Raw genomic sequence first — 19363 nt, 5'->3', positions numbered from 1 at the left:
AGGGATTTTGTATGTTTTGCTCCCTACAGCACCAGCAAATCTACAGTAGTTTGAAAAATTGCATACAGCGTGTGTGACAGAGACAGACATGTAACTTCATGCCTGTCCTGTAATGAAATATTATATTGGAACAGGATGTGCTGCCTGAAAGCAAATTGCCTTTGAAACATGGCTTGCTGTAATAGAAAAAGAACCAAGGTTTGCCCCTCTTCCATTGAGCTAGTTTTGTGTATTTAAAAAAATGCACCACTGCAGGGTTGGGGTGTTTGAATCAGTGCTGCAAATAATAAACCATGTCCATATTGCACAGACAAGGCTTCGGTCAAAATTTCTGGATGCCTAACTTTAGGCTTCTAATGTCATATTTCAGCACCTAGATAAAAATGGCCTGGTTTTTTTTCCTCCCAAGTTGCAGCTGCTCCCACTGGGGTTTTGGGGCACTCAATGCTTCTGAAAATTAGGCCATTTAGATTTAGTCTCCTAATTTGATATTGAAGACCCTAATTTGAAGCCCCCAGCTTTGAAAATTTTGGCCTGTATTTTTAGCCTATGTAGGGCTGCTAGTGATATCTGCAAACCACTTAAATGTTGCCCTTATGCTTTATTTTGTCAGTATAAACTTTAATTTTAAAAAGTGCAGCCTTCTTGTACAATTGTGGTGGGAGGATGTGTTAAATTCACATGCATCTACAGAGTTAGCTTGGACACTCACAAGCTAAGACTGCAGTGTGGTGTCAGTTTCTGGCTATTTTCAAGCATTCATACATTTCTGAAAATTTCCCATGCTTAATGTTGGCAGGAAGGTAAAGTTACTTAGAACGTTTGAACAAAATTCCTTTTGAGCAGGTCCCTTTATTAGAGTTAGGAGTGAAAATGTGAAATACAGAGGAACTCGGTTTGGGTTTCAAAAATATTGCCTGACTCCTAACATGTGCTCCCTGCTGATCCCCTTCCATCCCCCTTCAAATCCTGTACCATCAGGATGATCGACTAGATGATGATTAGTAATACCTAGTCCTTTTTCATCCATAGATCTCAGTGCTTTCCAAGAGATCAGTACCATTATCCCTGTTTTGCAATTGGGGAAACTGAGGCAGAAAGCGAGCAGGAAATGACTTGTCTGAGATCTCTTAGCAGGCCAGTGGCAGAGCCAGGAATTGAATCTAGGTCTTCCAAGTCCCATCCAGTACTCTGCCCACTTAAGCATGTTGCCCTGTGGCTTCATTTCAATTTAAATGGTTTGCTGAAGAAGGGCCTAAGTTGAGAGCTCTGGTTTGAAGTCTACTTTACTGGATGATGTCCCTCTTGCTGCCTCACTACCCAGTTACCATCATCATCCAGCTAATCCTCTTGGGGCCGGGATCCTCCTGGCTTGTACAGCAAGGTGTGATGTATATAGCACCGCGGAACTGTGCAGCGCTTCACAGGCCTGTAAGAGGCCAGAGGTCAGATTCTGTTCTCCCTTGTTGGTTATAAATTCAGATGGACCCACTGACTTCAGGGGAGTTCCTCTGGTTTGATACAGGGTATAAGAGCAGGACCTGGCCCGACATCCCTTACCCCCCAATCAGACTTCTAAAACCATGGAAACAAGAGACCAAAATCAATTTGAAGAGGAGAGAAAGGAGTGTGGGTGAGGGGAGAGAGTAAACAATGGGAAGGGAATATACAGCAAAGTCAGCTTGTAGGCTGGCAGAGTTTGGGTGGAAGAAGAGCGTGCAGTGAGCAACAGGGAAGGGCTGTGGTGAGCAATGGCTGTGCAGAACAAATCAAGGTAGAAAACAGTGAGTGTTCGAGGAAAAAACATTGCAAACACTCCAGAGATTCAGTGGGAAGGTGCTACACCAGGCTGAGACCATGGAGACGCTGCAGAAAAATCCCTGATGCCATTAGCCCCATCCTAGTAAAGTGTTTAGCGGTTCCTAGCAGATGCACAGCATGTGACTCCACGGAGGACTGGTACGACAGCAGGAAATGTGGATTTTGCCAAGTGTTTAGAAGTGGGGTGGTTTACAGTCTCTGAGGGAGTGTGAATTTATACCAGGATCTGGGATACTTCCTTCGAGGGCAAAAAGGATTGAAATACTTCATAAGACGGCTAGGAATTGATCAGAAGAAATACTTTACATTTGTAGAGAGCCCAAACATGGTGTCATGTTGAGGCTGGAGAGGAGTAAGATGCCACCGCTTCACAGCAAAAAAAAAAAAAAAAACACTACCAAGGTAAGCAGCGGCAGTTACCAAATTTCCTTAGTGCTGGGGTTTCCCCACTCCCCGCCCATCCTTTACAGGAGGCGGCCTGTCTGTTCTCTCTCTTGCACGCTCGCTACAGCCTCACTTGAGATCAGGCCGAAATAAATGACATAACCGTACTTCGCTTTTTTCCAGAGGTTTAATTTCGCTTTCCTCCCTGAAACATTTTCGCTGGTTGCCCTCCTCGTGTTTCTGAAATCCTTGGGAGTGAGGCAGGCAACACCATAAATGGCCACTAAACCAAGTAATTAAGGACTGATCTTAGCGCTATTTCATAACGTGGACCACTTCTACAGTGGATAGATTCCCCTGTCGACACCTCCTCGTCTAGTCTCAGGGCCGCCCAGAGGATCCAGGGGGCCTGGGGTCTTCGGCTGCAGGAGGCCCCTGCTGCCAAATTGCTGCTGAAGACCCAGAGTGGAAGAAGCTCTGGGGGCCCAGGCCCCGCAAGAGTTTTCCGGGGCCCCCAGAGCAAGTGAAAGACCCCACTCCAGGAGCCCCGAAAAATTCTCCTGGGGGCCCCTGCAGGGCCCGGAGCCTGGGGAAAATTGCCCCACTTGCCCCCCTCAGGCGGCCCTGTCTAGTCCCGAGTCCACGCTTTCCACACAGCAGTTGTAGTGCTTTTGATATGAAAGAAGGATATAAAACAGTAGTAAGAGAGGCAGGTGAAAATAAATGTGTGTTAATGTAATAGACAAAGCGACTTTACTATATTTTTTTTCCCCATGTGTCCCATCTCAATTGTTTGTTGCCTTTGTAAGTGAATTTATTGGTATACAAGCTCCTCTCTTCTCTCTTTACAGTTTGGGTCTGTCCTCGGGTTTGATCATAGTTGAATTTACACCAAAGAAATGCATGAAGCAGCTGAGCAGGGAGATGTTGAGTTCTTGTTTTGTTCAGTTCGGTTGTTCAACAAAGCCTCTGGAAATCCTGAGTGTCCTGCACTAGGCTAAACTAACAAGCATTCTGGCTTGTAGGCTGGCGACTGCTGCACTGTTGTTACCGAAGGCGCTGCCCAGACCCTGTGGAAATGCTCTGCTGATCACAGTATGTGAGCTGTAGGTCTGAGAAGTAAATGTAGGTCAGCTTGTAATGAGTGACCAAGGAAAAAAGACATGGGACCAAGAATGGTACACATTGTCAATCTCCTCGCACTGAGGTGTTTTCTACAGTGTGCTGGATGTGGAAATACTGACACTAACATTGTGGCAGGTTTTAGTCCTACTGAAATCAAAGGCACAGCTCTTTAGACATGTGAGAGAGAGACTGGGTTGGTTGGTTTGCTTGTCAGCCTCTTTTAGAAACAGGAAAATGATGTCTGACGGTTATAAATGGGCCAGTTATCTTTTGATTTTTGCAGAACAACCACCTGGAAATTTTGAAGGACTCTTCAACTCTTATCACTTCCCTTCGAAAGTGATGTCAGGTTTTCTGTGCTTCAAAATTCTACATAGTGTTTGAGTTGCAGGGATGTAATAGGGACAGAGCTGTGAAGGACTTTGATGTGTCTCAGTGATCCTACGTCAAATTGGCTCAGTTTACTAGTGAAGAAGAGCTCTGAGAACCAGGCTGGGGTTTTTTCAGGCTCGTGCACTGCTAATAATAAAGATTCTGCAACAAGATCTTAGTTAATAACTTGTTTGGTGAGGCAGGACCGAGAAAATAATCCTACTCCCTCTCGAAAGCTGTGTTAAAACTGCAGGAATAAAAAGCAGCAAAATCTTTCCCATTTGACTCTGAATGCACAAAAGGATCAGATCTGGTAAGAAATTAGATGCTTCTTTTTTTATTCCCAGTCACTTTTTCACAATAATTACTCTTCAGGGCCACACTCCCATAAGTTTCAGAGGAGTAGCTATGTTGGTCTGTATCAGCAAAAGCAGCGAGGAGTCCTTGTGGCACCTTAGACACTAACAAATTTATTTGGGCATAAGCTTTCATAGGCTATAATCCACTTCATCAGATGCCTGGAGTGGAAAATACAGTAGGCAGGTATAAATACACAGCACATGAAAAGATGGAAGTTGCCTTACCAAGTGGGGGGTCGGTGCTAATGACGCCAATTCAGTTAGGGTGGATGTGTCCCACAAAGGATTCTGCTGGGAGTCTGATCGGGCAGTGCTGAGACCTATAATAATTTTTTGGCTGTCTCTACTACAGTGCAGATTTTTTTCTGTGCCGTGTTCTAAGGGCCCGATCCTGTCTCTTGTAGGGTCTGGCTCTGAACTGTGTACCTTAATACAGGTGCTAATGGATTATACCTCACGATAGGACCTCTTTTTCTGTGTACATTTTATTGATGCAATTCAATTTCCCTCCATTTAAGGAAGCACTTGCTATATAATACAAGTGTCAAAAAAATGCTGCATCATTATTTCAGTGTGGAATGAAGAAAACTGGCCATTAGCAACAGGCATGCATCGAATTTTGCTTCAAAAATAGCCTAATATGGTGGTAGTATTTCCTCCTGAGAACATTAAGGAAAAATGCATGGAAAGCAGCAAAATGGTGTGCTCTGAGCACAAAACCCCTGCAATCCCATCCTGGCTATACCCCGGATTTTGCTAGGCAGCCTAGAGCGAGTCACTTAACATGCGTGCCTCTGTTTTCCTGTCTTGTTAAATGGTTGTGATGCCCCCAGCACAGGGCGGTTAGGAGATTTAATTCGTGATTGTGCACCGCTTTGAAGATTTAAAATGCTTTACAAGGCACAAGTAGTATTAGCGACTACAGATGATTGAAAGGCACCAGAATGTGTAGTTTTTAGCTAACTAGAGTGAACTGCTCACAAAGGAACTTTATTTTTCTCTCCTTATAGCCAACTCTTACGTTCTGTTCATAAATCAGGCAGTTAATACAGCTCCTTGTATCTTTTACATATAACCAGTTGAGTAGTCTGCCATCAAAAAAAAACAAAAACATTTTTTTAAAACCTTGCAGTAGGCCTGATTCTTCATTCTCACACTGGTGGCAAACAAGTAACTCCGCTGACTTCAGTCGTTACTCCTGTTTTACACTGGTGTAAGTGAGAGCAGGATCAGGGTCAGTAACTGAAAATGGATAAGTTGCATCAATGTATGGTTTGGGGGCAGGGACTTCCTGTAGCTTGCACTGCAGAAGAAATGTGCTCATGCAAATTGAGGAAGCAGTTCGCTATATAAAAGTGTCTCTCTCTCCTTCATCAGATCTTTTCCAAGCCAGCCCAGGAACGGCTGAATTGACTGAGACAATTACTGCATTAAAAGAAGGGCAGAGACAGAACTGCTTTTGAAATTAATGATGCGATCGAGGGAGAGTTTCAGAGTTTCAGTTTTCAGAAAGTCCTTCTTTTCCTGGCCTGTCCCAGTGAATCTGATTGGCACCCAAGTGATAAAGTAAGCAGGGTCTCCATTAAACTAAACCTGGTTTAGGGAGGAATGACTTGAGCACTTCATTTTTCTGCAGGAAGAGGAACAAAAGAAAGCAAAAGAAGAAAAGGAGCAGAGGGAGCATGAAGAGTACCTCAAGCTGAAGGAGAGTTTTGTAGTTGAAGAGGAGGGTGTCGAAGAAGCAATGACCGAGGAAGAGGTATGTCATGCTGTCACTGCAGCCAGAATTCCTGGCTTCCCATCCAGCTTCCTGAGACTGAATAGATTCAGCTGTTTACATTGTCCTGATTGCATTTTATCCCCTTATTGTTTTAAAAGTCAAAACAGAAAAAAACCCATCCAAGCCATACTGAATTAAGTCCTGGGTGAGTTACTTCTAAAAATGACACTTGGATGGTGTGTGCTGAGTGCACATAAGAAATTTTTTTGCCTTTAAATGACAGATCTTGTGTATAGTAAATGTGAACCTAGAGCATTGTAGGAGAACATTAGAATTCTTTATAGCAACCTTTAGATTTAGAGAGAAATGCGAAGGGGCAAATTGAGCTCACGTGGAAAGGAGTGCAAACCCCCAGTGGGGTTCCACTTGCTTACAGCATGGTTGATTTGGCCTAGGGGTTCTGTAATCCAAATGCCTTCCTAGGGTTAGAAACCCTGCAACACAAGCACGGAAAGTACTGCTAGAAGGGCAGGTAACAGTGGAAGAGAGCAATTCCGAAGGCAAGGTTTGAGGCCAAAATAGCTGCCAAGTATGTTTTAAATCCAGCTTCAATATCTAAGGAGCTGAATTATCACTAAATCAGGGGAATGAAATTGAACTAAAGCTGATTTTAAACATAATTTATTAAGTGAAGCATTAAAGTGCCCCTCTCTCTGGTGTTTCTGGTTGTGTGGTGTTAGAACTGTACACTCTGCAATGGAAGTGACTTGCTAATTCCTTACCCTCTGCATAGGACTGTAGCACTCTATTATGGTTGCATGCAAGCAAGTCTTTTGGATGCTGCTGATAAAATGTGGCATTTCACATTGTGGTACCTGAATTTTTTTCTTAATGCTGCCGCTGTGGAAGGCAAGATTCTCATTCATAATCCATCAGAGACTAAATAGTTTGCTTTGTTTAATGTTAAGTGCTATGAAATAATGACAGGAATAGAGATCTCGCACTCCAAATGTTTGCAGCTGAATGCATTTGATGTTAGCATGACACTTTTTTAAGTGTCAAAAATTCTTATGCTGCTGCGACCCCAGTTTGTTCAGTGGGGTGGCATCGGTGTAAATCAGATTGGGATTGGTGATTTTTTTTTTTCACTCCCTCTGTCCAGCCACCCACTCCAAACCAAAGGAGCATTCTTCATCATGGCTCTAAATTTAGGACCAGTAGAAGTGATGCCACGTTAGTGATAGTGGAATAGATTTTCAGAAGTTCAAAGGACAGTTTGGTGCCAAGCTCCTGCTGAAAGTTAGTTTAACTAGGATGCCTAACTTCTTTCTGTTCCTTTGTAACTCTACCCTTACTGTGCCATTGGCATATCAGAACTTATGAGCAGTAGTGTCTTACAGCAGAAAAAAGTGGCTAAACCAGACTTTTTCCATCTGTTTGTAAGTTACATGCGGCGTTAAGCAGCTGTGCCAATTATACCACGGATGCTCTTGGGAGATCAGTTAAGCTAAGACAAAATTGTCCCATGATCAGCTCCCTTTAAACAGTAGTATAACTTGGTCACATTACTTTGTTCGGGGGGGGCAAAGGAGTCTGGTGTATAAGATCCTTGACCAGGATGGCTATTGTATGTAAATAGGAGCAGAAAGGGGCTTTACTTGCTTAAGATGGAGGTTGGGGCCTTGTTCTCAACTTAATCTTTTTTTATAAAGTACATATTTCAAATGCCTGTTAAAGAAAGATGTTCCAGGATACACATTCCAAGTGCTAACATGGCTGGAAGGCTGTAGGCTTTCTGCCCTGTGCTTTACGAGGCATCCAGTATCCTGCTGCAGTCACATGCTCTGTCACTGGTTATTGGTTACTAGTCAGTTATTGGTTACCAGCATCCTCAAGCTTGAGTGTCTAGAATTAGGCACCTAAATTTGTAGTTAGGCGACTAATATAAATGACTTAATTTCCAGAGGTTCTAAGCACCAGCATCTTCCATTGACTTGAATGCAAATTTTGTTTGTGCAGCACCTTTGATGATCAGGCAACTTGTATTTAGATGCCTACTGTTGATTTAGATTCCTAATTTTAGACATCCAAGTTTAAAAGAAATTGGCTCCAGTTTCTCTTGTGTAATGAATGGTCCAGCCTAAATTCTGCCCCTGGATGCATCTGAGCGGCCTCCCATTGATATCACTCCACACCTTGCCCTTCATGCATCCAGAGGGCAAAGTCTGGTCCTCGGTGTTTGTTCCTTACTAGAAGGTGCAGAAAGTAACTTGGTCTCAACGTGAATGTGACACACCACCTATGGCATAGACATAAAGAAGATAGAAATTGGATATTTCCACTCTAGTTGGACAGGTATAAAATATATATTTAATTTAAATACAGACCCCTTGAGCCTTGTTTTGATTTCAGATAAATCAGTGCAAATCCGTAGAAGATGTTAACTCCAGTTTTACACTGGTGCAACAAATGAGAATCTGTCCCTCGTACAGTGCCTTGTATGATTGTCTATTTTACAATCCTTGTTTCTCCATCAATATGCAGACACATTTGATTTGATTTCAGTTCATTTGAATTAATGTCTGTTTTTTCCTTGCTGTATCCAGTCCCATAGCTTTCTAACGGAATTTATCAACTACATTAAGGTAAGCTACCATTCCTCTTTCTTTATATCCGGTGTGTGTTCCTTTTAGTCATCATTTTATTTATTATGAAAACGTTTATTGGCGGAGAACTTTATAAAGAAGGAAACCCTTTTGTTAATGTCTAGGTGGATATTTAATAAAACAAGTATTCAAGTGATCCATGGACTTGAACTACAATGTGTGTTTGCTCTTGCAGCTCACAAATGTGTGAATAGTTGCTGGAGTAGTTCCTCCTTCTCCTTTCATCTCGTAGCCATGTTGTGGCACTTATATGCACATCTATGGCTATTGTATCCCAGTCACTGTAGTCAACACGTGCACCCAGGAGTTGAAGTGGTACCTTGGATACTTAAAGTAAAACTCTGGAAATGTTTACATAGAATTTTACTCTCCCGTGCTTTGGGATAGTGTTCTAAATAGTCCAGCTTAAGCAGATCACTTTAGGAACGTGTAATTTCCTTTTAGAAGTTATCAATAACTGAGCATTTCATTCCACCTTTAAAAGACCTACATAGTGTAATCTGGACTTGACAGCAATGACGTCTGTCTTTAGGATCTGTCTACCCTGCGGTTGGAGCAAAAGTGCACGCACCATAGTAGCATTGATCTAGCTAGCTCAAGTACCAGTAGTCATGAAGCCGCAGCAGCGGGGGCTAGCTGCCGAGTAAGTACCCAGCGCGGGCTCGTACAGCCCACACTGTTGCTGCATCTTCACTGCTCTTTATACTCATGCTCACTAGATCGGAGCTAGCTCGGGTGCTGAATTCCACCTCTGACTGCACTGTACACATACCCTAGTCCTTGTAGTAAAATTTCTGAGTCTTGAATAGAAAAGTTACTATATTTTTTAAAAAAATATTACCTAGCCAGTTGCTCGGTGCCCGGTCCTGGTGGTTGCCCTCAACTCTCATAGAGGTGACTGGTAGTTCAGGACACTCCATGCCATACAAACTTCGGCCCTGAGTTTGCGAATGTTGAACACGCAGTATTGATTTTATTTATTTATTTATTTATTTTAAAGTTTAATTCACTGGGTCCATTGCAGTTTAGTTCCCCTCCCCCCATCGCCAACTGAGAATGAGGATTGCTGAATTTATGTGATGTCTGTTGTACCACGTGCATTTTTTTGCTCCTCTTGAAACACAAGCACTGTAAAGGTCACATAAACCTCTCACTTGATTTCCTCTCTAACTTCTCTATCTTTGATGCGTGGCAGTGTCTTAACCTTTACTGAGGTGTTGTAGAAAAGATCACTCGTCAGGGTGTCTTAGGCTTCCTTTTAATAGCATTGGGGAGCTTCATTTTTAAAGTTTGGGGTATTTGTGGTGATTCGTGCTTTCCAATTAAAATAGAAGCCTCAACTTACATTTTAACTGCCATTTACACTGTCTGTGTGAAACCAGAGAAACAATCACAGAGTGTGACTCTGAGACCTGAAAGCTAAGATGCTTGGTTCATGTGAAACCATAAACTCAGTAAGTGGGACATAAGCACATACGAAAGGCCTGATTCAGAAAAACATCCCAGTTGAGGAAGGCACTTAAGCATGTGCATTGCTGAATAGGAATGGACAGAAGGATTGGGAGCAATATTTTCTTTAACATTCTTAACTTTCTCTTTAGCTCGAAAATATACTTAGTTTAGAGAAGACACGGGCAGCATGCAATCCCTCCTACCTGGATATGTTGTTGCTTTTTCAGAAGGAATGACTTCTCTGCTGAAACAGTGCTAATCCGGCAGCATCAATCTGAAAGCGTCTGTCACGTGGTCTTAAAGAGCAGCCAATGCCTCAAAAAAAAAATTGTAATTTAACCTTTCTGTTGAGGAAGCTGTTCTGCCAGTGTCAGTTTTTGAGTGGCGGCAGCTTGCTTCATATTTTATTCTTAGGGAAGTTTTACATGAAATGTAGACTCTCTTTGGTTTGTTTTTTGGGGTTGAGTTTTTGTGATTGGGTCCATTGTAAATCCAGTCTTAAAGGGAGTGAGGCACCCAGATCCCATTGAAATTAGATGAAGTTTGAGTGGCTAATTCTCTCAGGCTCCTTTCAAAATCCCTTGGTTATTAAATTAATCTGCAGCTCCTAAAGTCTCAGGTGTGTGTGTGTGTGTGTGTGTGTGTGTGTGTGTGTGTGTGTGTGTGTGTGTGAGAGAGAGAGAGAGAGAGAGAGAGAGAGAGAGAGATATCAGTGCCGAAAGCATTTCCATTCCCCAGGAGCCGACTGTGACGTTACAAACTAGGGTTCTGGCTTTTGAAAGGGACACAGTAGAGCAACAGAAAAGCTGCTGGATTTGAACCTGGTGCCAGAGCTATGCAGGCCACTTTACGAGAAGGAGGACTCTGTGGGCCCAACTGGTACCTTGCAAATTAATTGGCAGTTGTTTGAAAGCTGCAGGGAGGCTCGGATCATGGGCAGTATTCTCACTGGAGAAGGATGAGCGGGCAAAGTGCTGGTGAGGCAGCCTAAAATGCAAAGAGAAACGTACACATGCACCTCAGACTGTTCCTCAGCCCATTCAACCATTTCCACTTGGACTTCCCATTTCAAACCTCTGAGCTGCTTCAGGTGGCTGCCAGTTTGTTTTTAAAAAGAACCTGTTGCAAAAATACCAAAAGAGGCTGCGGGATAAATCCTGAGTGCACGTAGACGCTCGCTCGCTCTCTCTCTCTCGGTCAAAATTCTGCTCCCCTTACTCATGTGAATCCTCCCCTTAATTACAGTGGGATTCATTGCGTAAATAACCGGAGCAGGATCTGGCCCTGAATTACAGTTTCTGGCCCCAGTTCAGCAAAGTACTTAAGCATATGCCAGGCTATTGAAATGAATGGAACTTCAGCATGTGTTTTTGGAAGTTAAGCACGTGCTTAAGTGCGCTGCCATGAATCAGGCCTCAAGCTTCAGTAACTGTATTTCTGCAAAAGAGAACCTCGATTTCCTAGAATACCAGCCATGAAGCGATTTAACCTGGAAAGCTTCCAGTAAACTCTTTCAGTAGTTAGGAGATGACTGTTTTTAAGGGAAGATTTAAATCCTCTTTTTCTCAGTTAGTAAGAGGTTGTGGGGGTTGGTTTTTTGTTTTTTTGTGTTTTTTGGTTTTTTTGCCCCCTATCCTTTAAAATGAAGATGTGATGATCCATAGCAGTTCCCAGCTCTGAGAACTGAATTCCATGAACTGGTTTCAGTTCTGTATCTTCAGTCCATGGTAGTCAGTTCTCTAGCTTGGCTGTATCTAACTTCACAACTAGTAAGTCTGTGGGTTTTTTGGTTTTTTTTTTTTAATGAGAGAGGGCATAACTGTATACAACCTGTTTATTTCCCAGATGTCCATTCAGGTTAGAGTTGCTGTATCCTTAAATAAGTCAAAATATAAACGTTACCATTCGGAAACTGTTCTGTCCAATTGAAACGTAATACTTGCATCTGAAATGATAAAGCTCCCCAAGATTTTGGCGTCCCACCATACTGGCAGGAATAGTGGCCTGGAACTAAAAGAGAATTATACTTAGCACCTCTGTAGCCCTTTATATTTAGAGTTCCTTACAGTCATTAATGCATCTTTACAGTGCATTTAGATAAATGAGATATTAACCCCTTTCTACTGATAGGGAAACCATGGCATGGAATGGTTGAATTCCCGTTTCACCAGTGCGTTGTACGACTCCAGTCTTCTTCTGTGTAACTCCCTCTGGTTAGGTCAGTGTAAGTCTAGAGTAAAGCAGCGGTGAATCATATACTAAATGACTTGGCTAAAGTCACACACAAAGTTCAGGCTAGAGCCAATTAGAAAATTCAAGAGTTCTTTGCTCTCAGTTCTGTCCTCCGTCCATATCGCACTGCCCCTCTGACCGAGCACTAGGAGTACATCTCTAACTATGAGAAACTAGCTAAGAGATTAACTTGCTAAAGAAGGTCATTAAGGCAACAACACTAGTGTTGCAGAGGGCTGGCGGGGGGAGCAGACAAGAGCTTAGTACACCAGGAGGTCTGGCCCAGTTCTCCCTTTTTTTTTTTTTTTTTTTTTTTAAACATAATTTGCGTGTGCAAACTGAAAGCTTACGTTAATACTGGTGGGGAAAGATACAGGTTGCAAGGAGAACAGTCAGGCTCCTTTTATGAATAGCTGCACGTCAATAGTCCAAAATGTTTCTGCTTATCTTGCCTTTCTAAAAGATTGGTCATAACAGATCTTTGGAAACACATGCAGTGCTTCATCCGCAGGTGGAAAAGAGCCTCGAATTTCTCCGTAAGCAAAACTGATTTAAATAAATGATTCAACTCAGTTGTTTCCCAAGCAGGAGAGTTTGCAAGGAATTGCGAACTTGAATTCTAGTTTCTCTCCCACTAGATGCATCCTGCATATTTCTGTGGCCAAACAGATAAAAAGCGAGTCCCCATTCTCATCAGCGGCTTATAACTCTTCTTTGTTTCCATAGAATGCAAAGGTGGTTCTTCTGGAAGACCTGGCTTCCCATTTGGGGTTAAGAACCCAGGTAAGCATTACAAGTAATACACCAACACTAATGGGAGTGTGGGCAAATTGGGACATTTCCATGTGAATCTTGGTGGTCCTACTGAAAATACTTGGGTTTTGACTGAAATTCAACAGAAGGAGCACCCTAGTGGAATTCACTGGAAGAGCCATCCAGCCAATAACTTCATTAGCCAATGAGTCCTTGCCGTGAAGGAGCATGCTCGGAATGTTTTGTACTCAGCCCTTCTTGTTGGCCTCTGGAGCTGTAATCCCAGGCTTTCTTTGTATCCGGCACATGCTTGTGTGCTCTCTCCTGGGATACTTTGGGCTACAGAGTCACATAAAATATAGCTGTGAGCATGGTCATTGTTGGATAGGGTGGAAGCTGCTCAGGTGAGTGGGGAAAATTACAACATTGGCCATACTGTTTCATATACAGTAAAAACAGATATTAGTTATTTTTGTCCCGAGACTCATTTATTGCTGGCATTTCCCCCCACACACGCTGCCCCCTTCCCCAATTTATAGCCTGCTAAATTATTTTTAAATGGTTACATGTTCTTAGGTTGTGTTTTCTTATTAAAAACAAGCAACCTCAGCCCTGCAAAAACTATAAAGAACCTTCCAAAGGAAATCTTGACCTTACATTGTACCTTTTGGCCTCTGTCCTCCATTCCTCTGTCTTCTGTCCTCCCCCCACCCAACCTTCCCCGATCTACATTTGTGTGTCTTCCTGTTCTGCCTTGGCTCTGTCTGCGGTTTGGGGAGGGGCCATGTATTTGATTTGATTCTGACACGCCGAGGACACTTCAGCTGCTCTATAAATAATAAAAACCCTTGGAGTTACCCCACGGATAAATTTGGCATGTTACCTTTTGGGCCAGTGGAGAACACAGCAGACTTTAAGCAGAACAAATATACTTTCATTAATGTTTTTGAGCCAGGTCCTCAGCTGGTGTACATAGGCATAGTTGCATAGTCTGGCCCTTTTGTTTCTGTACACATACACCCTTCTTTGTTAATGCTCAAGAGGTCTCTCTGCAATCCCCTTCCATGAAATATCTGAATGCGAGAGGTATGATTAACATAAGTTTGCAAGAACAGCCTCTCGTGGAGAGAGAGCTATTTGCATACACCGGGTTACAGAGGCTGACCGCATCCTGGCTAAGACAAAACCTTGTCCCGATAACAGGCTGATGGGTTGCATTTGTGTAGAAATGCTGATATGCATCTTTCACCTAAATATTCAGCACTCAAGAATAAGACATGAAGCACAATCTCTCTTATATGCCTGGTAATGTGAGATCTCTCTTCTTTTAACTAGTTCTTTTTCCTACCCCTCCAACAGGATGCAATTAATAGAGTACAAGACCTGATGGCAGATGGCACTCTAACAGGTGACAGTGGAAACGTTATGGGTTTCTGTTGAGTTGTTTAGTGTGTTAATAGATGATGCTGAAAATGCATAGGACCCCTAAACCAGATAGTAAGAAAATGCTTTCTATTTAATTGATCCTGTAATCACCAAAGACTCCTACTTGGCTTGATCAATAGCGATGTTAATTACCCTAATTTCGGCTTTGAAACTTGGTGGTTTAAAATGGACTGCCATCCTGGAGAGGTGCTCTGGCATTTTTGTACCTGATTGTTGTTGTGGTATAGAATTAAAATAATACACCTTCACCCCCAGACAGAGTCTCCACATCAAGGCCTGTGTATCATTTCAGTTCTGCTGAAGCACTTGAGCTGCCTACAGGCATTGCTGGGATGCGCAGGTGTGAATTTCATTCTCGCTGAGAGCGCAATTATTTTTGCAAAGAGAAAAGTCTCAGCTGAATCATGTGTGGGTTTTCGGGTAGTTTGAGCCCAGAAAAGGGACTGTCACAGGGCACTGGCCCTCGGGGTGCATCCAGGCTATCCCAGTGCACTTGTTACAGTTCTGTTGGCTTTTAAAACTGGGAGTGGTAGTTGTGGATCACATGCCTGCCCTTAGTCATATGCCCTACAGGAAATTGCATATATCGCTTCCTGCCTCTTGGGCAGGAGAAGCAGGCAGGAGAGATGGGGTCAGGGAAAGGAGTGGGCGGTGGCTCTCCACCACCTGTCAGTAGGAGGCTAAGAGGGAAACAGCAGCAGAGAGCAGGAGCTGGTTTGGGAAAAGCCTCTCCAGGGGTCTGGGAAGCAGTGGAGACAAGGACTAGACAAGACTGTTAGGGTTGCTTTTAAATCTTATTTCTAAGTTAATAAAGAAAAACCCGAAGTACCAAATAACCAAAACAAAAAAAAAAAAAAAACCCTTGAACTGTGCAGCTGTTTAGATTAGGATTTCCCTTTCCTCAGCTGGTGGAGTAGCCTACAAACTCGACTGAGACGCTGCAGCCTGAAATCTAATCCCTTTGTAAAAATTAAGTTCAAATAGTTTCTGCTTCTACGAGTGTCCATTAGCACTTCAGCCAGTGCTTGTCCTTGTATCCCTATTTTTAAGTTGGTGTCCCTTGAATAGATACAATTATGGTAACAGCAAGTGTCGTTCATTCCTGTCATCATTTGACAGCTAGGAAAAGGTATTGTCCGCGTTCAAGGGAGCTAAATTATCTGAAGGACTTGAAGAGGGTTTGCTACAGGGGGCTTTTAGTATTGGCAACTTGGGCTACAGTTGTGAATGTGTTACTGTCTTACTGCAATAAAGACTAGCAGTACACTCCTTTGGTTTGATTATTTATGATGTGTGTTGTTCTGCTGCCTCTCAGCCCAACCGAGACTATTCTCCTGTGAGCTGCCCCAGTCATGGGCCAGGATTCCGATGTGCTAGGTGCTGTACAAACAGAACAAAATGACGATCCCTTCCGCAAAGAGTTACAATCAAAGTATAAAACAAGCGACAACAGGTGGATACAGGCAGATAAGGGGTGCAAGGAAAAAAGGAGACATTATGGATCAGATTGACAGACTGTGGTCTTGGCACACCAGCAGCCTAAATGTTAAGTTCTTTGTAGGAATTGCAGCAAAGGAATTCTACCACCTAAGAAACACTCCCTGCCCCCAAGCCCCAGCAATCAAAATAGACGAGACAGACCAAGTAGGCGAAGGCACAAAAGTGTGTTTCCCAAGGTCACCAGCAGGCCAATGGCAGAGTTAGGAATAGAAGAACCCAAGTCTCCTTGTTCCAAGACCAGTGTCCCTGTCTGCTGGACCACAATGCCCTGCTATATCTGGAATTTAGTTTGTGTGCTGTAAATGTAGTCCCTGAATTAACCAAAGATGTGGGGTCGTTAATGTCTATTGGGGAAACGTAGTTAGCTTTGAAGTGTTGACTCCAAGTCACGTTTTGTCTTCCAGGTGTGATTGATGACCGAGGAAAGTTCATCTATATCACTCCAGAGGAGATGACCGCCGTGGCTCAGTTTATCAAACAGAGAGGACGAGTCTCCATTGCAGAACTGGCCCAAGCAAGCAATTCCCTCATCAACCTCCAACCTGAGAGCAGAGCTGTCACTCAGAGCACGGCGTGATAATGCATTTCACAGTGTGGGAAGATACTGCAGTAGAGTACATTAATAACATGCAAGTCATTAAAAAAAATCTCTGTCTATTCATAACCGTGAAAAAAAAGATGTGGTGATTACTTTTAAACATGAACTGCAAGACATTATCCAATGTTGTGCTTCTCAATTGATTAGAATAGATAATCAGAATAAAATGGAGCCACATCTTCCTTTTTTTCCCCCAGAGGACACTAAAAAAGAATCCAAGGCTAAACTACACACTCTGGTGCATCTGTGGCTCTGTGATTTCAGTGACTGTCCTGTGGACGCATTAGAGGGTGGAATTTAGCCCCAAGTGTACATAAAAGCACAGACAGACTTTTCAGTTTACTCTGAAAACTCAGAGCCCTGTGTGGCTGTGAGCTGGACGAGCTTGCTGGATAATTGTATGCTCCCTACCAATGAGACCATTTTGCTTCCAACTCCCGCATTCATGTCACTTACAGTTGCTTTTGAAACTGTGGTTGGCATTATCCAGGCTAGCTATCCAGCTGTACTGTGTTATACGCCTAGTTTTAAGGTTTTCTTCTGGGGGTGCTGGATACAGGCTGAAACAATAGATCTATGCAGATAACATTTTCAGATTTTACTGTATTATCTAGAATTGATGTAGAAGATAAAAAGAAAACTGTATTAGAAGTTTCCCTCTGTTCTGGTTGTAATGATGACTCTTAATATAGCACTTCACAGGTTCAAAGAACTTCAAACATTCTCTTGCTTAAAAGCCTTTGCCAAAGAAATTCCTCTGTTTGTTTTCTTGTTTGTATAATGCCCAAAATGTGACAGGCAGCCAAAATGCACTCTTGTTGTGTCTGCAACCAGAAAGAGACAAACACACAGAGCCAAATGAACATCTCCAGCTTACTGTACAGATCAGTCCTAATTATGGTCAACCTCGTGTACCCTGTTATATCCTGACCTGCCTTCCATGCAGATGCCAAGTCAGTGGGACTGCACATTCCAGACATGTATCTACTAAAAGGTTTGGTGGTTCTGGATTGTTTTGAAAAAAATTAACACAAGGGGGGAGACTAACTTCCAGGACTTTCAAAGTGCAATTGTTGCACTCAAGAGAATATTTCTAAGAGACTGTTGCATCTGTTGTAGCTTTAAATTGTTTTATTAGGAATTGGGGAGATTTATTCCCTATATGAGAATAATTTGCTGTATAGTCGGGTGCTTTGCTTATTATCTTTCTTCTGCTATAAACACATTGTACTAGTGAATCTGACATACAGTAATTAGGCCCTGGGTTTTTTCCTTGCAAAACTTCCTTTTAGGTCAAGGTAGAACTGAGCTGAATGGAAATCTTGCTGTTCTGATTCGCTGTAAATGCAATAATGTAGCAATAACAACACGCAAATGAAATGTTTCTGTTAACAACGTCATTCCTGCCAAACCTACCAGCTGTGGAAGGCAGCGTTCAGCTGTAATGCTGCCTCGTGTACCTGATACGAATGCTGACGCGTTTCACCACCGCGCAGAGGCAGGCAGTCACCAGCAGATACATTGGATGATTTAAGGCTTTTCAAAGTGTCAGAGTTATTCAGAGTTGGGTTGGGGTTTATGCTGCTGCTATCTCTTTTGTTTTGTCCTGTCCTGATATGGACTCTTTTCCTAGTAAAATAAATACAGTGGGGAGAATTGCAGAATTTTGAGCGTGTGTGTGTTTCTTTTAAACAGTTTGTGAGTTCATTTTAAAGTTAAGAGAGTAACAGAAATCAGGTTAGATTTTAATACAGCAAAGTAACTCCATTGAATCCAGTAGTTACTCGAAATGTACGTGCAGTTACTCAAGATGTAACAAATCAAAATCACGTCCATATTTCAGTGCAAGCTTCCTTCTGCAGCTCTCTTTCCATTAGACACGTTACGCAGGCAGACCTATCTTTCTTGTCGGGAATGTCTTCCAGTCAGAGTGGTTTTGTGAGGTGCACCATCTTCAAAGCCTTCACAAATATTACCTAATTAATCTCTTAGATCCCTCATATGTTTGGTATTGTAGTTTCCTTGCACATCTTTACCCAGAGAGAAATGCTCTAATGGAGTGTTCGGGGGCTGTGGAAGCCATGGCAGTTGTAGCACAGCACGAGCAGGAGCAAACATCTATGATCATGTCTATTCAAATGCTAAAATTTCTTCCAAGAAGAGCAGATCTAAGCAGGGCTTTGGAGCTGTGCTCCGGCTCCGCTCCAGCTCCGGGCGAAAACCTGCAGCTCCACTGCTCCGTGCTCCAGCTCCAAGCCCTGGATCTAAGAGCCGAGAGGTTTATTTGTTTAGGATTAAATGCATTCCACGACAGAGTGTCCTGACAGGGTTTTCTGTACCAGCTAACCCTCTCTTTAACCTCTTACTGTGGGGCTTACTTGGTGCCCAGGCTTGCTGCGTGAACTTTGCTCTTCACTGTTGTTTCTTAACACATTGAACAAGCGTGTGGTTGGTCTGAGTGCTGTGTACTCGGCTGTGATGCATGCCACAGGGCCAGGTGCTTCGAACTCCTCTGAAAAGCCATTTTTTCAGAGCCACTTAATTCATTGCTCTTGACTTTTTTCCCACTACATCCCTGCTAGTAGTATGGCACATGCATGACCAGTGGACATCCTTGTCTGCATTCAGTGGCACAGATCATAAACAAGTTTGGCCCTGAAGTAATTTGAAGGTCTATCTGTTATAAATTATACATATTTGATCTAACACCACCCCGTTAGATCAAAGGCTGAGCAAGGCTGTAGATTGCCTTTACAAATGGGTTTAGTTGTGGATTGCAGCACAGTCAGCTTTGTCAGCTGAAAGAGGTGTGCTGATGACCTACTGACCTAGTTTGCAGGGCTGCTAACCTTCACCAAGACCTACGGGTGAGTCTGTGCAGTCTCCCAACCGAGGCCGTGCCTGGAGTCCAATTTCTGTCCTGTGCTCCACAGAC

The 19363-nt window shown here is 43.0% G+C and overlaps 1 protein-coding gene across 1 annotated transcript in view; it reads left to right on the top strand.

Annotated features, from left to right (window-relative positions):
- Positions 1-18092, top strand: part of DDRGK1 (DDRGK domain containing 1) — a 50642-nt gene extending 32550 nt beyond the window's left edge. Inside the window, exons 5-9 of the mRNA XM_050943437.1 lie at positions 5698-5820; positions 8388-8426; positions 12858-12914; positions 14244-14292; positions 16235-18092. Coding sequence (XP_050799394.1) covers positions 5698-5820; positions 8388-8426; positions 12858-12914; positions 14244-14292; positions 16235-16407 — 441 coding nt within the window. The 3' untranslated portion in view covers positions 16408-18092. The remainder of the gene's footprint in view (positions 1-5697; positions 5821-8387; positions 8427-12857; positions 12915-14243; positions 14293-16234) is intronic.
- The last annotated feature ends 1271 nt before the right edge of the window (positions 18093-19363 follow it).

The sequence above is a fragment of the Gopherus flavomarginatus genome, chromosome 3 (assembly GCF_025201925.1).
Source record: "Gopherus flavomarginatus isolate rGopFla2 chromosome 3, rGopFla2.mat.asm, whole genome shotgun sequence".
Lineage (NCBI taxonomy): Eukaryota > Metazoa > Chordata > Testudines > Testudinidae > Gopherus > Gopherus flavomarginatus.
The sequence above is the reverse complement of the archived record's forward strand: the minus strand, read 5'-3'. Positions and strand labels throughout refer to the sequence as shown.